The 17143-nt window shown below is 39.6% G+C and overlaps 1 protein-coding gene across 1 annotated transcript; it reads left to right on the forward strand.

Annotated features, from left to right (window-relative positions):
• Positions 1-1272: 1272 nt before the first annotated feature.
• On the forward strand, positions 1273-8406 carry LOC111235514 (desumoylating isopeptidase 1-like). Its single transcript, XM_022763970.1, has 6 exons — positions 1273-1453; positions 1749-1770; positions 2705-2774; positions 4567-4676; positions 4802-4924; positions 6252-8406. The coding sequence occupies exons 1-6, from the start codon at positions 1363-1365 to the stop codon at positions 6340-6342; spliced, it is 507 nt and encodes a 168-aa protein (XP_022619691.1). The 5' UTR covers positions 1273-1362; the 3' UTR covers positions 6343-8406.
• The last annotated feature ends 8737 nt before the right edge of the window (positions 8407-17143 follow it).

Consider the following 17143-nt stretch of genomic DNA (forward strand, 5'->3'; position numbering starts at 1 on the left):
TGCTCTTCTTCGGGATGTTTAACTGCGGTTCATGCGCTTTAGCGCCACCTGCTGCTCCGGAGTGAGACCAGGACTCATGTGGTATTACAATACAGCTATTTTTTTTATTTTACATTTTTATTGAACAATGTACAATTACAAATTTCAGACATCTGGAAATATAAAAAGTGCAAAAAGTATATAATATATATATTTATAAACATATACATATATACATACATATACAAATAGACATATATCCATGTATACAAACAGAGAAAAATATATATCAATCAAATAAAGAAAACAATAAATGACATAAAACACAAAAGGGTAGCTGTAGTAAACAATAATAATACATTTAAATAATAAAAATACATAAATCACATACAGCAATTAATCATCGGTTAATCATTTTAATCAGGGGCTACAATACAACTATTGACGGTGTCATTGGCCTACTTATGAAAAAAAATAAATAAATAAAAATAATGATAATAATGATAATGAAACACTTCCTGTAGGTTTATCCTGGACAATATAATTTGAGCTTCAATTGTAATTTTTTGGTTTCTTAAGGTTCAACACAAAATAGGAATTTTCTAATCAATCTCATTATATTTTTTGCAAAGTTTTATATTCAAAAATGTAAATTTGCTAAAATGAAACCTCACTTTCATGTTTTCAACAAAGAAATGGAGCTGTATATTAAGACAAAAACAAAAAAAGCTCCCATTTTAATGTTTTCATTTAAGTCTCTTTCTGTTTTTTATTATTTATTTTTTTTTAATATTTTTTTTATTCATTTTATTTTTTCTTATTGTTTTATTTCATTTATTAAATATACTATTGTATTCATATTGTTGTTATTTTCTTGTTATCAAAACTTATGTACTTTGACCTCTATATGTTTTTGAACTGAGCTACTGTTGTGGTAATTAGTCCTGTTGTTTATGTGGCATTTCAATAAAGAAATAAAAGAAATAAATTAAAAAATCTAAAAATTCTTCCTTTTCTTCTGTTTCTTTCTTTGTCATGATACATATGCAACAACCATAGGCAACAACACACCGCTGTCAACTCCCATAATTAAATTGTCAAGTCATTCAGAGATAACAGGGGTGAAACCGGAAATGATATATTTTCTTTCAAAATAAAAACCACTCCTCAAGAAAGCTATCCATGTGTTATTGAAATCTCTCGCAAAAGTTTTTATTTTGAAAGTGGTGGAAACGGAAGTGATCTTTTGACGTAATGACATCATTCTTGTAGACCCCCCCCCCCGTCCCTTCCACCAGTCAGCTGTGCTATTAGGTGCCTAGCTGAGCGGAGCTAGCTAACAGAAAAATAACATTACGAAAAGATATTTGGACGGTTAACGATATGGATAAAAATGCCACGCGATACAACGTCCAGCTGTATATTTATGATTTATCGAGAGGAATGGCGCGCAGCCTCAGTCCGATCATGTTAGGTAAGTACAGATGAAAAATCCGATGCAGCCTGGCCTCGGGGACAAATAAGTGATGATAACAAATACCGGGTGGAGATGCCCTCTCTCTGCCCTGCTTTGTGTCGATCTTAAGTTATCAAGAGGTAGTTAAGTTTTAATTAATTATTTTTTTTTTGCAAATAAATGGTAACGCGTGACTGATGTATGTTCATTCTGTCATCACCACTTGTTAGTTTCAATTCGCATCAACTGTTTGCATAAAAAGATCATCTGCTACCTGCTTCCTCTCACTACTTTCCTCCCCTTTCTCTTACAGGAAAACAACTGGACGGTATATGGTATGATCTGCTCTCTTGTCTATCTTAATAACTAGGTTGTCTCCTGACTGTAATGTGTGGCTCACTCAGGTGTAGGCCAGTTTATTATGATTTAAAACATCTCTAAAACACAGCTGCTGGAGGTGTGTCTGTGTCCGTCCTCATTCTGTTCTTTAGAATCTGTCATCATTGTAACTCTGGTGTTTTTGGTGGCTTGTTATTTCAATTCAGTTCAATTCAGTTTTTATCAATCATAATATACATGATCTCACGGCACTGTGCAGGGTAAGGTCGAGACCTTACTTTATTATATAGAGAAACAACAGTTCCCACAGAGGGTGAGCACTTGGCGACAGGGGGGGGGGGGGGGGGGGGGGGGGGGGGGGGGGGGGGGGGGGGGGGGGGAGAGACCATGAACAGCTGTATATACTGTTGATTGTTAATTGTAACAGGGAAAATAACAGTTATACCCATAGGTAATGTGTTATTGTATTGTAAGTGTGTTGTAGTGGCAGATCTGGATCCTGCTGCTGAATCCTGCAGAATGAGAAAGAGAGAGAGAGAGAGACACACAAACTATGGGAAAGAAAAAATACAAAGTTAGTGACAGGAAGTAGTACAATATAAATGCAGAGAGAGAGAGAGGGAGTGCATTCATGCATGCATGGGAATCCCACAGCGGTCAATAGGTCTATAGCAGCATAACTAAGGGTTGGATTCACTTGAGCCAGCTCTAACTATAGGCCCTATCAAAGAGGACAGTTTTCAGCCTGATGTTGAATGTGGAGAGGGAGTCTGCCTCCTGGACCCAGACTGGGAGCTGCCTCCACTGCAGAGGTTTTAAAAGAAAAGGCTCAGAGTTGTAATTTTAAATAGCTGCAGCAGCAAATGTTGAGTAATCGTAGTTGCTCTGACCTGGATATACGCCTGTGTTAATTTAGTGCTTTTCTTCCAGGCACACAGCTATAGTGGCATACGGTGATGAGTTCTTCTTCGGTGGGGAGGGCATCTCCAGCTGTTCGCCGGTAAGTCTGAAGCAAGGAGACTGACTCCTGTTTGACAAAGTCTCATCAAACGAGCTCATGGAGGAGATGTAGGCCATCTATCTCAGACCGCTGCTGCACACACACACACACAAATAACAGCCCGTATAATATTTTTAGTGCTGAGCCTGTGGGCCTCTTCCACTACTGTAGACATGAAATCATAAGGAGGTTTCACATTATACCTGCAAACCAAGAGGTGCAACAGAGAGACCTATTAATACCCATCTCTTTCAGATGATATGTTCCAACTGTCACTGCACAGTCCTGCTAAAACTAAATCCTTACAAATCCACACGGGCTGTGTGTTTAATAAATCCACATATTCATAAAATAAACCTTTGACATGTGCAGGACATTGTTTCTGCATTTCCCTCATTTTTAAAAGAATTTACTTCGTCTCTCAATACTGTGACTTCCCTGCTTTGTTTGTATCACAAACACATACTGTATGAAGATGTGGGATTGGTCCGAGACTTACTGCTCACTAATTAAATGCAGTGGTTTCCTCAAATAGTTTTATCTGCAAGACCTTGAAAGAACAGTTACACAACTGTGACTAAAATGTGACATCTCTGAGGCGGAAACACTTTATATACAAGCGCGTCTTTAACCCTGCTGGAAAACAAAAATAAGATTTCTGTCTGTTGATGTGCATCAACAGCCGCGTCTGAACACCCTGTAGATTCATGGGTAAATACATTTCTTTAAATAGCCAAGTCATTTTCTAACCGGCCGGTCAGTGTCGTTTTTATAAATGCTGCTCAACAAACAGTAAATAGTGTATTTGTTGGGGACTATCAGCTGCAGATTAATACACACTCGGTGCTTTTGTTGGTGTGTTCGGCAGCAGGATGTGAAGACGGGAGCGACACAGTGTAGGTCAATGGCCCAGAGGAAGAGAGAGATGAGACTGGTTACACAGGAAGAAACACTTTGTTGGTTTTGATTTCTTCATGGACAATAAGAAATATATAGAGTATAATATGAATAAGATATAATAATAATAATAACTTGATTTATAAAGCACCTTTTAAAACATTGTTTACAAAGTGCTTCGACAAACAAATCAAAAGCAATGAAAGTCAATAGAGACGATAAAAAGACAAGATAGAAATAAATAAAAAGAAAGATTGAAAAAATAAAAAGAATAAATATAAGCAGCCTCATCCTTTAACATTTATACATTTATCATAATGCTAATAACTAAACTAGGCCAGACAGAGGACAAACTGCTATATTAGTTTCTCATGAGTTTAGTTTCTTCCTGCATGATTTTGCAGAATGACAGTTATAAAAAGAAACCATTGTTCAGTGATGGGACTGATAAAATCTGATGTTTCAAACACCAGTCCAACCGAGCAGCACGTGTCCTCCCGACCCTCCGTCTGATGTAATCCAGCTTTTAGCTAATATTCCCAAAATATCCGCGGAAGATTTCGGCCTAGATTTGTTGTTTTCTTTGAAACTGTTGATGTGTGACTGAAGCTGCTAGATTATGATGCGTGATCACAGGGTCAAAGTGAACGCTTCTGTCTTTGAGGATCGAGGTCACATGATCCTCAGACGTCTGAATTTTCGTCCTCGTTTTCGACAGTAACTGTCGGATCGATCCCACGTCTGTGAACTGGTTACTTTCTCCACCTGAAGGTGTCAGGCTCTGTGATACTGAGAACTTGTGCGTGTTGCGTGTTGCGTGTTGCGTGTTGTGTGTTGTGTGTTGTGTGTTGCGTGTTGTGTTGTGTTGTGTGTTGTGATGTGTGTTGTGTGTCAGGGGGGGACAATGCTGGGACCTCCAGACACGGTGGTGGAGCTGGGTGAAACCGAAGTGTCGGAGGAGATCTTCATGGATTACCTCTCTTCCCTGGGAGAAAGCACATACAGGTGGAGTGACTGCTCTTCATCTCTTCTTCCTCTCTGTGAATATGTTCAGTATGATTCATGCTTGTCACGATGCATGGGGGCTGTTATCTGACTCACGAACCCTCTTCCGTCTCTTCCTGGTTTAGAGGTGACAGGTATCGTCTTTTTGAGCACAACTGCAACACCTTCACCAACGAGGTGGCTCAGTTTCTGACGGGCAGGACCATCCCGTCCTACATCACCGACCTTCCATCCGAAGTCCTCTCCACGTGAGTGTAAACCTCAGACCCTCAGAACCATGATTTCACTATGATCGCCATATGGTCGTGTCTGTGCAGGCGGCTGCAGAAATACACCTCCAACCACCAGCTAAATAAATCATGTAACATGTGGATTCATTATAGAACGTGTCTGTTTTCATGCCAGCTTCACTCAAGTTTCACTTTATGATACAGAAAATTTCAAAGCCTGCAAGAGAACCAAAAAGTGAATGTGGCGTGGCCCTCGGAGGAGGTTTATTTGGACTAGTTTTCCGGGCTCTCTTTGATCTCTTTTTAGCCGTCACGAGGCCGGTCACAGGGGAGACTCCGGCTCCGCTGCAGACTCAGTGTGACTCTGCTGAACAGGAACAGGCAGCACTAGTTGCACTGGCAAAAATGGGAATTAGAGTGGTTGCATAAAGAGTAACAAGTACCTTCGCTGCAGCTGCAGCTGTAACTAAGTCCATTCATCACAATCACAATCAGACACTGGATTGATCCCCAGAGGGAAATTAAGTTTAGTTACAGTTGCAAAGAATAGAGAATATGAAGTAGGTAATGAAGATAAAGATAAATATATACGTAAATATTCATATATATTCTATAATATATAAAAGAGAGAAAAATTGAAATATGTAAAGATACGAGTTTTCAAATTGCACTTGCACATGTCATTTACACAAGTACAATATTAAGATACTTGCACTTAAGTATTTGATTTTTCTGCTACTTAATATGAAATATGCAACTTTTTACTGACTCCCAGAGTTACTAGTTATTGAACAGACTAAGATTTTACTCTGAAAATCAAAATCTGCTTACTGAGTCATTTTAACAAATCAAGAACTTTGTTTCTTAACAGGCACAAAATCTGCTCTAAAAATGTTCCAACCTGTTCTCCATAAATGTCTTTATGTATATATATATATACAGTATATGTATATATATTATAAATGTCATTCCAGCACAGTAATCTGCCTCATGCTTCCTGGTTTCCAGCTACAGAAACTAAGTTCAAGCTGATTTGAATTGAAAACAGAAATAAACTGCACCGACTCATTTTAAGAGAAATTAAAGACAAGTGAGATTCTATGACTGGACAGGTTGTGTCTCACACACAGATGCTCCAGCGTGAGGCAGCACAGCGGGTAAACAGTTGCACAGTTGTGACTAAGATTCACTGCAGAGGTCGACACGTGACATTTTTGAAGTGGAAACACTTTATATACAAACACGTTGTAAAATCCTGCTGGGAAACAAAACTAAGACTTGCTCTGTTAATGTGCAGCTGGATTTATGGGTGATTGAGTTTAAAATCTCTTCCTTCCACCTTCAGACCGTTTGGCCAGATCCTGCGGCCCATTCTGGACTCTATCCACATCGCCCCCCCAGGAGGAAACGTCATCAACGGGGGAAGGAACATCTAACCTGAGAGAGCAGCAGAGTCAGTGTTCTCCAGGTCACTTCCATTGTAGTCAGTCACTGAGAACTCTCAACCTCTCCGTCTTTCTTTCTTTCTTACCTTCTTTCTTTCTTTCCTTCTTCTCTTCCTCTCTTCCTCTCTTTCTTTCTTATTGTAAATAAACTACAAAGGTAATTGCTGTAACTGATAGACGACCAGTTAATCCTTGAAATTCATTATTTAAGTTTCATTCCCTCCTCTAAGACGCCCTTCCTGAAAACCACTTAGTCACTGCCCTCGTCGTGACGCTTGAGGGTGCCTGGGTCAGTGCTGATCAACAGCTGGACAGAAACAATAGACAGATGTGGAGTCTTGCAGTATCATACCAGCACAGCCTGATCTCACCGTCGACTTTCCGACTCTGAAAGTTGAGTTTGATGAATGTTTTTTTTCTTAGAAGTGAATGGAAGTAAAAGATATTTCACCGAGTATTTTCCTGATCAGATTTGAGGCGCTGCAAGTTTATTTAGTATTTAGACTCCACAGCATGAAATATTGCATATCTGATAGCTGTAATTAAACCATCTACAACATTCAAATACCTCTTAGCACATTAGTGCATCAAGCTAATTTATTATAAAATCATTTCTATTCGTTTTTTTTTCCCCCATTTTGATGTTGCCACATGTTTTTTTTTTTAAAAAAGGATTTTAGCTCCCGACATATCAGGTTTCACACACGGGTTACGCAGAGAGATCATCTGCTGCTGACTGCAATGGAAATAATCTGAGTGTACACGTTTGCATAGATCTGTTTATTATATTCAAGTCAGAGGAGTGAGGAGAAGGAGGGTTGGATCTTTTAATGTCAATCAGATTTTAATTTTTGCACTTTTTATGCTTTGTTTTACTTTTTTGTTATTTGGTAGCTTGTATTTGTTTTCCCTTCAGCCACCTTCCCTACCTGCACCTCTCGTGTTTGTTTCTGTTTCTGTTCGATCCGGCGGCTTTACCTTACATTATATCATTCCAGTTGTCACAGACATACGGCAGGTGACCGACGCCTGACCAGCTCAGAGGTTATAAGCTTACATAAGAGATTACATGAACTGTGTTGAGTGTGTATCTTTATAGCAGGACTGGGATCAGTTCACTCTGAAGTCGGTTGTTTCTTTGTCGACAAAAGTAAAACCCTTCGTAACCCTGGTAACGGCGAGAAGAAAACACATCCTGGTCCGTTAAATCTCCTCTGTGACATGACTAACAGTGAACTGCATCTCAGCCCAGTTATATGACGGACGTCGTGCCTCTCGGCCTGTTGCCAGCTGCAGAGGGAGACGTTGATCACAGATACACTTGTTCTATAATTATTTACAATTCATGTTGCTCCAGTTGCCATGTGGGTAATTTTAAACAAATTGCACATCCACAGATATTTTTAACGTAGAGGTGACCGTACGCGGGGCGAACGTCCGGCGCTGTCGACTTATCAACGCTCTGCTCGAGTCCTTTAACAGCCACCAGAGTGTGTTCGATATACGACACACCTCTGTGCCTTCATTTCCCTCCGCTTGGTTCCAGTCACACTGTTACAGGTTGGCATGGTTATAGGAGAGCACAGATGGTATATTCCTATGCATTCTGCATTAGAGATCCGATAGTTGGTTTACTGTATGATGGTCCAGGAAAATCTTAAAATGCGTAAATTAGGTAAAAGTTGAACGTAAAAGTGGCTAACACTCATCATGCAGTCACACAATGATTTAAATTCTTAACTTTTTAAAACAAGCAGCTGAAAATATTCCAGGTTGATCAACATCTGGATCCAGTACTGTAACTCGCAGCCTATAATCTGAGTGCATTATCCACTGCACTCTGCCGCCACAGAGAACATAGATAACACACACAGCTGATCACATGCTTTAGGCTTTATCTGATTAGCATGGTGTTACATGTGGAGAACCGGGGACGTCACAGGAGAAGTAATAAAACATTTCCTTCATTTCATATTTTAAAAATAGCAATATTAAAAAGAATTTATAAATGAAGGAATAATCCATCAGTTAATACTTGATATTTAAAAATTCATTTACAAAAACAGCATGAAACTCTCATTAAATAAACCGTTTATAAATACATTTATTAATTCATGAATAAATAATAGAAATAGAAAAGGCAGTTTAAAAATGTGAATAAATAACTTTGTGGACATGATATGACTGGTTAGCTGTCCAACCAATCAGAGAGCTTGGTTTCACCAGCACTGAAGGCTAAAAGGAGAAGCTAAATGACTAAGCTAATCGATGAGCTAACAGGAAAATCAGCTGGAAAAAAAGAAATGGAAATTGAATATCAACAAAGTTATTTATTCACATTTTTAAAATGTCTTTTCACATTCTATTACTTATTCATGAATTAATAAATGTATTTATAAACGGTTTATTTGATGAGAGTTTTGTGCTGTTTTTGTAAATCCATTTTTAAATCTGAAGTATTAATTGACGGATTAATCGTTCATTTATAAATCATTTTTACAATTCCTGTTTTTAATGCCTGTTAAAATATGAAATTAAGGAAATGATTGAAGTATTGAAGCGAACCACACACACAACCTCACGAGTCTTTCCCTGCTTAAACAGACAGAGTGAAGGATGAACGAAGCACAGGAAAAACAACAAGTCTCAAAGCGTGATTAAACCAGCATTAACTGTCATCATGTTCTCCTGCAATAAATGAACCTTACACACACTTTACCTTCCAAGCAGCCACTTAACTCAAAGTGTAACCTGACATCTGTAAGTATTTGGTTTCTTTTAGAGATCGACATATTCAACTTTTACTCCCCTTTAAGAGGCTAGAAAGCTCAGGTGAATCTGGGTTCTGTTATTTTGCCTTCAGCTAACCAACTGACTGACATGCTAATGCTAACCAGACCACTGAAATGTATTACTGCACAAGTCACCCTTTGTTGCTGTAATGTGTGTTGTTGCTGGCTGCTACCTGTAATGTGAAATTGCAACAGATATATTTATGGATATTATTCCCTATTTGAGTAATCTAACTATAGTAGATATGCCTATGCATATTGTTTGTAATGTTTGTGTAATTGTTTTTGTTGTTTTTGTAATTCAACCTATACATAAAGCCATTGACTGCATATGTGTGACTCTCTGGTGTATTTTAAAAAAGCTTCCGGCTATTTTCAGTGGGTTGTATTTCTTTTCCCCAGATTACACCTCCGACAGAAATATAGTAACAGGCGTGATGTCATGTCATTGGCCTGGAGAGACACGTTTGAAGTTACATTCCGACACTTCACGGTGTTAAAATACTGCACACGTGTGATATGTTATGGCCTCGGCGGAGACTTTCCTTATTTACCTGTTAAAACGATCAATGTAAGAAAGAAAAAAAACGTGCACATCACATTCATGCATCAATATCCTTGTTACAAAGTGAATAAAAAACATTTATGTGACATAGGAGGATAATTCACATGCATAACCTTGTACAAACTTCCAATCAATATGCCACAAAAGATAAAATAAAAATAATATTTGAGTAATGAGGTGGGTGCCACAGGTTAACAAGACACTGGGGCAACAAAAGTCAAATATTCATAACGGCCATGAACTGTTAATATGAATAAACTAAGTGGAATATCACAAATATTCTTTATAAACAGGTTGTTTTTCTGTGGACGGTTGCAAAACCTTTTACATTTCTCTCAGTTACTCAGAGACTATTTGGACTAAACCAACAAAACTTCAGTATATTAAACTGACATCTGTCTGCTGATCACCCAAACCATTTAAGGATGATTCCACATGACACATCATTCACAATAATTATTGGAATTTAAGAATTTAGATGTTGCAACTGACCCCCACCCTGAGGACGGTTGCAACTGTTAAAAACACATTAAATTTCAATAATTAACCATTAACTTTTGATCTCAATACGAATTGTATTCTGAAAATATGCAGTTTGACAATAATATTATTATATAATTTATTAATTTAATAATATTGATCAAAGAACAGTTATTGTGTTTTGTTTTTCATAGAAGATAGAAAATACCTTCAGTCAAAAACAGGCACAATTTATTTACTTTATTGCTTGTGATGAACAGAACAGGTAAATATATTATAAGACCATGAGAGGCCAACAAAATAATTCCCCATAAAAACTTGTTTTGTTTTCTCTCATGCATTAAAACCTGGAATCATTTCTGTTGAGCTGTGGGACAAAATTAGTTTCATATTTTGCCTGTTTTAAACTACAAATGTTGAAACACACTGGTGTGTGGTCTGTGTTGATTTGGCTGCTTATCTTTGTCGCAACCGTCTCCACCCTGTCGGCCATGACAGAACAACATGTGCTAAACATACATGCATGCATACATGACACATGCTAACTTTGTCATTTAGAAGTCAACAACACAGAGACTCAAACTCCGTAACTTTTGATTAATTCAAACAAAAGTTCAAGACAGTTTGACAAAAACAAATTACTTTCACATCTCCAAAACTTTATTCAATAACACTGTTAATGTTGAATGCGTCGTCTGTTTTCCTGGTGGAGGGGGGGTCTAACTGAGCATGTGCAGTATGAGTGTCATCACTCTAGCATGTTTCTGATTGGAGGAATAAGACTTGTTGCAACCGGAATCAGGAAAAAAAAATAAAATATATATATATAAATATATAATATATCTGTTTAAGAGGGACTAGAAATGAATGCACAGGCTATAATAATATGATTGATAGATAATAATAAGATATGCCAGCAAGAAAGGCTTAATATCAAAGTCCTCATGTAAACCATAAGTTTCCAACTGCCAGAATGTTTTGAAGTGTTCACCCCCTCCAGGTGGTATGTCATGTTTTTAAAGGCCCAGGTATCTCTAGTATTAACATTGTGACTGGTCAACTTGAATGTTACAGCCTCGGCGCAGTTCTCTGAGCGTCCACAGGGAGGCAGTGTTGCTCTGTCTCCAGCTGCAGATGCATCCTGAGGACAGAGATGGATTTTGATCAGGGGGTTGCTGTTTGAAAGGGCAAGTAATGAATCAATATTACTGTATCCCACCTCGTATTCATGAATTGCCACCGAGATCGAATAAGCAAGGCACTAACCAGCAATAAATGATGTTGCAACAACCCCCGGTTGTGGCCACGTGTGGGTTTGAGGGGGGTAAATGCTAAATGCTCTGAGGGAAAAGCAAAAGGTTAATAAGAAGAGGAAATGCACTGAAAACAAAAAGGGAAAATAACATTTCAACTGGTTTAATACTGACAAACAACCAAATTAATAAGTGATGAAGGTTAATGTTGTCCGTGTTCGGAGGTCCTAAATCTCCCACTTTATTTCCCCCTCGGCACCACGATTCAAAACCAACTTCTAATGTGGATTAATTGATTTCACCAATGGCACAAATTCAGAGGAGTAATTAAAGTTCATCATTTGACTTTCATCAGAAATGTACCCGGTGTTGTCTGTGCTGTCGCCGTGGTATCAATCATGATGTCAAAGCTGGTATCACTTATCCAGATGGCTGATATCTCACTGTGGAGCAAAACTGTTGTGTAAACAGATGTGAAGCAAACTTGGTCCGTGGCCCTGGGATCAGCCCCCCCCCTATGAGAGAGTGGATAATAAATGCACACAGAATTACCCCGTCCTTGCTACCCGTGGGTGTGTAGCTGAATCAGCTCAGTTAGTAGCACAAATATGAGCGTTCATGTGACGTTTGACAAACGTTCACCTTCTCTCCAACTTCAAGGGTACTGTCAGCACGGGCCAAAGTTGTTAGCACGGCGGTTCCTCTCTGACAAAACCCAGTGAGTCACCGCGGCCCTCCTGCTGGGGTGACAAATCCTTCCATGACACACAGGGGTGACTTGGCTTCTGCTCCTGTAGGCTCAGTTTTAGCCGTGGCGTGCCATCCGGACAGGCGAGGCAAGGCGAGGCGAGGCGAGGCGAGGCGAGCAGCTCTCTCAACTGCAACGATAGCGAAGTGGAAGTGACGGGGTGGGAGCTGGTTCGGTTCTTTGGCTCTGGTTGTCTGTCTCTAAAAGTCATTGCACGCCTCTGTCTACTATTACTGAGAATATAAACATGTAAATACATTTGAATACTTGAAGCACGGTGACCTACAGTTTAGCTAGTTTGTCCTTAAAAACAACAACAACAACAACAACAACAACAACAACTACAACAACTACATTTTGGACAAATAAAGTCTGACTGGTAAATAAAAGTGTGACCATTAAAACCTGTAACACATAATCAGAGATATTCAATCATCATTTTATAAACTTTATAACAATCTTTAATATTAACAAACTCCTATTTACACATCCAGGAGATACAGAGTTAGCATTAGCATTAGCATTACGTTTTATTTCAGGCTAAGTCCAATACTCATCGTCCTTTTAGCTAGTACGTCCGTCTCATCCTCATGGAGTCGATATCTCTGCAACGCTTCGACTGAACTATGGCACAAACATTCACTCGGATTCAAGGATGAATTGATGAGATTTTGGTGGTCAAAGGTCAAAGGTCATGGTGACCTCTGTGGTTTTGGCCTTGTAAATGCAATATCTCCAGAACTCTTACTCTTGCTACCAGCCACAATTAAATAAATCAATCATTCACAGTCCAAAGCAATTATAACCATACATCAAAAACAAAAGATACCAAACTTATGGACTAACTTGTAACTTGTAAAACTTGTAAAATGTTTTAAGTGTGGAGACCGACTCAGGGAGCAGAGATGAAGTTTTCCTCCTCACTCAGCACTTCCTGAGTTTGTGGTTGCAGTCCTCCCGAAACATCTGCTGTCAGCGGCTGTTCTGAGTCCTTCCTCTTTAGTCAGATCACCCGCAAGTGTGAGTAGCATGTGTAGGCGAGACTTGACAACCTGACTGGGGAGATGGGCAGCGATGTTATCTTAGCCTGAATCGAGTCCATTTACAGCATCTATTATAGTCTTCTCTCTCTGGGCGGCAACTACTCCAGAAATTAAATCAGCGGAGAGAATTCAGGTCTCTCAAATGATGCTAGTTCTCGGTTGATCGGGCATTTGTAAATTGTTCTTGTGCTGCACATGCATTCACCTTTTCACTAGTTCTTGTACAAAGGCATCTTCAAACACATTGCTTTGTGCCATCAAAACAAAGTCCTTGAAGGCGATTCATGGACAAGTTTAGACACATAGAAATGTCTCTGATGCAGGAAAAAAAAGTCTATGCCGTCGTATCAGGAATACTGTAAACATGTGATTGATAGGTTTTTGTTCACATTCTGTTAGCTAGGCTACAGGAAAGTGAAAGGAAAGAGTGTGTGCTCACTCACCTCACACACAGTTTCTCTCTGGACTGCATGAACAAAATGTCTAATATAGACAGCTGCAGCAGTGATGGATTGTTGTAGGCCAACCTGGAGGTTAGTGTCAGCCTGGTTCCCTTGACTTTTGGATAATTGCAGAAGAACTGTGAGAAACAACAAGTTTATGACACTGACACGTTTTGTTCAGCAGGATAATCTTCACAACACTTCAACGACAAGTCTAAATACAAAAAGCTGATGAACTACACCGTTTTTGTATGACTTCAATGTCACCAGCTCCAACATGAAGACCAACTTTTCTGTTTGAAAGTTTATCATAGTTCGCAAGAGCACAACTTTAAACACAACAAGGCTGTAAAGGCAAATTACTGAGTAGAGGATGTTTGACATCCCGAATGTCCTCTGTAGTCTCATTCAGCCTCATTTACCCACAGCCCCCCAGCTGAAACTTGAAAAAATTGTTTATATGTTGGAAGGACTGAAGAAGAAGAAGTTACCGGACTGTCTGCAACAATATTCACAACCTGGAAGACTTTTATGAGAAACGCTTTTGATTCTTTTGATCTGTGGACACGTATGAACTAAAGGAATATAAATAATCGAGGAATAGATAGACAATTAGACTTTGCGATAGCTTCAAAAGTAGGGAGACGCTGACCATAGTTTATTACAGTACAACAGTTACCATGGTCAAAATGCACCGCTTGGACTTTTTTATTTCATAGATAAAAACATTTGATATTTTACTGATATATTGACGCAGAACTGGAAATGTCTCCGGTTTTCATTTCAGAAATCTGGTCACCTTAATTTAGCCACTTGTTAGCAACCGCCTAAAAGCTTAAAAAATCAGGACTGGGGTATTTACTGACGTATTTTATGTCGTAGAATAAAGCATGAAAATGTCTTGACCTTGTGTTAAACACAGACCTTATTTCAGGCATCTAACCAAAAACCCAATGAGGGAACCAGAGGTGCAAATTGCTAACTTATTTCTGGGTTTCAGGACTCATTCCTGCTGCACTCTATTTCATCTTATCAGTGTGTCAGATATCCAGTTGTCCTGAGCAAATCATGCGTCCATTCCCTTATTAGCTGCCGTTAAACTCCTTCCGGATGGCTATGCCCCTGAAGTGGAAGTCCCTCATGTCCAATTGTATGGATCTAAAAAGCAGCTCTGAAAGGTTCAGCAGACACTCATACAGCAACAGGACACCGTGTCCTCCTCTTCTGTTTCTGTTGCTTTTGGGCTTTTGGAAACGAAAAGATCCAATATTTTGAAAACAGCTGCGGCTGGAAAAGACGCTGACGGCAGGGTGAGACTGAACCACAAGAGTGAACGTTCAGGAGTAAAACCAACACAATGAGCTGAAAGATGCTCAAATACTTGGTACTTGGTTCGGTTCATGTTAAAGTCGTCTAACACAGGCTTATATAACAAGACTAAGAGTCTGTGAGGCTGTACGCACAGCTGAGTTTTGAGCTAAATGCTAATGCCAGCATTCAGCAGGTGGAAAAATTACCATGTTCACCACATTAATTTTGCATGTTAGCATGCTAACATTTCCAAATTAGCACGAGACACAAATCACAGCTAATGGAGACTGGAACGTCATCTGTTTTGCAGGGATTCGGTCAGAAACCAAAGTACTGGACAAATAAAAACATCGACCTGATGAGACATTTGAGTCTGGACCAAAGTGGTGGACCCACTGACCAACACACCCACAATGCCATTCACTGAATCATGTTCTAAGTAGGTAGACGGCTTAGATATCGGTCAGCGAAGCCTTAAGGAATTTTATAATATAATAATAATATAATGAAACAGGTTGAGTGACAATGAAAATAACTGTGAGATAATTAACGGCAGAGCACTTCCATTGAGAGGAACTGCTGATCTGTTTCATAACAGTGTCCTCAAAGTGTGTGTGTGTGTGTGTGTGTGTGTGTGTGTGTGTGTGTGTGTGTGAGCGTGAGCAAAGGTGAGAGACAGAGAAAAGAGGGATGCTTTTAAAAGGTAAGTGTTTAAAAGCTGCATCTTCGTGCGCTCTCCTGAAGGTTTTGCCAGGAGAACCACGTCCCCTCTGCTTAATGTTTCATTTAGCACTGATATGCATAATTAAGGGATTCATGTACCATTTTTGAAGGTTACCCCGCCACTTTCAGCACGGAATAATTGATGTATGCAGTGCACAGTAGGCGAGTGTCAGGTTCTTAGTTTTGAGTAACTGAAAATCTAGTCTGTCACATTTCCTGCAGTTGTTTTTTTTTTTGTTTTGTGCAGGAAGTCAGTCTCTTCAATCTCATGTACGAGTCTGAACACCTGCACTGCAGAAGCTAAAGAACGGTGAAATGGACGGTCGTGATTCTCGAATCTCTTCTGACACAAACCAAAGTCGAGCAACAAAATCCAGTCGAACTATTTCAAGCAGCTCAACCGCAGTGAAGCGTCTGGTTCGAGACCAAACCACCTGAACCAGATTTTCTGTACGTTCTCGGCCGAGGCAGCAGAAAAAAAATTCAGCTGATGCTAAAATAATCCGTTAAAATATGTATTGCTTGCAATCACAGATACTTTCATGTGTCGTCACGACAGTCGTCTCCACATTTAATTAAGTTCAGCCTCACAGGAGTCCGGCTAAATGTTGAAAGCCCCATCAGTAAGTGTGATGATTATTCTCGTCCAGTCATGCCTGCTCAGACGTGGGTCCGTCTCTGCTGTAGGTGTCACTTTGAATGACTGTCAATACGTCGCAGCAGCCACTTTTAGCAATGTACGAAAAGAGGATATCCTTCCATGCACCCTTTAACTCTCTTCCCTCTTTTCCTCCTTCCTCCTCTTCCCTTCTTTCTACCATCAATCTCCATATTTATCTTCACTCTTCTCACCTCAATCACTCTCTTCATCCTCTCAGATTTGTCCTCACGTTACCTCTTATTTGCAGACCTCCACACACAGATAAACACGCTCACCTTCTCTTTCTCTAGTCATTCATTTCTCACCTGTTTCTCCTGACCTCTGTCTCACCCTCCTCTTCTTTCTTTCCTCTTATCTCCTTCCTTTTCATCACTCCTTCCTTATTTGCTCTTTCTCAAAATCCTTAATTATCCGTGGAGTTTTTGCTTGGCTGCACCTTCTCCGCTCTCTAGGCCTCTCACTCTCATTTCTCTCCTCGCCTCCTCATCCTCCTCCTCCTCCTCCTCCTCCCTCCTCCGACTTTTCTTGACCTTGTTCCTCAACCTCTATCATTTCCCATCATCTATTTTGCTTTCTGGCTCTAATGGGCTTAGACTTTGCAGCTATTACGAAGTACTCCATTGAGTTTTTAAGACAACTTTAGAAAGGCACTCATGCGAAGTGAAAAGCACATAAACAACCAGAGTTTCTGCATGTCGCTATGTTTTTGATTTTGTCAAATGCACACAGCCAGAATGCCCCCCCCCCCCCCCCGCCCCCCCACCACACACACC

The sequence above is a fragment of the Seriola dumerili genome, unplaced genomic scaffold, assembly GCF_002260705.1.
Source record: "Seriola dumerili isolate Sdu_G_001 unplaced genomic scaffold, Sdu_1.0 BDQW01000505.1, whole genome shotgun sequence".
Lineage (NCBI taxonomy): Eukaryota > Metazoa > Chordata > Actinopteri > Carangiformes > Carangidae > Seriola > Seriola dumerili.

What these genes read in the sequence shown, in the direction of transcription:
- LOC111235514 (XM_022763970.1), top strand. Translation starts at nt 1,363, where the DNA reads ATGGATAAAAATGCCACGCGATACAACGTCCAGCTGTATATTTATGAT. An exon ending in AAACAACTGGACGGTATATG is followed by an intron (nt 1,771 to 2,704) that starts GTATGATCTGCT and finishes CTTTTCTTCCAG; the next exon opens with GCACACAGCTATAGTGGCAT. An exon ending in GCATCTCCAGCTGTTCGCCG is followed by an intron (nt 2,775 to 4,566) that starts GTAAGTCTGAAG and finishes GTTGTGTGTCAG; the next exon opens with GGGGGGACAATGCTGGGACC.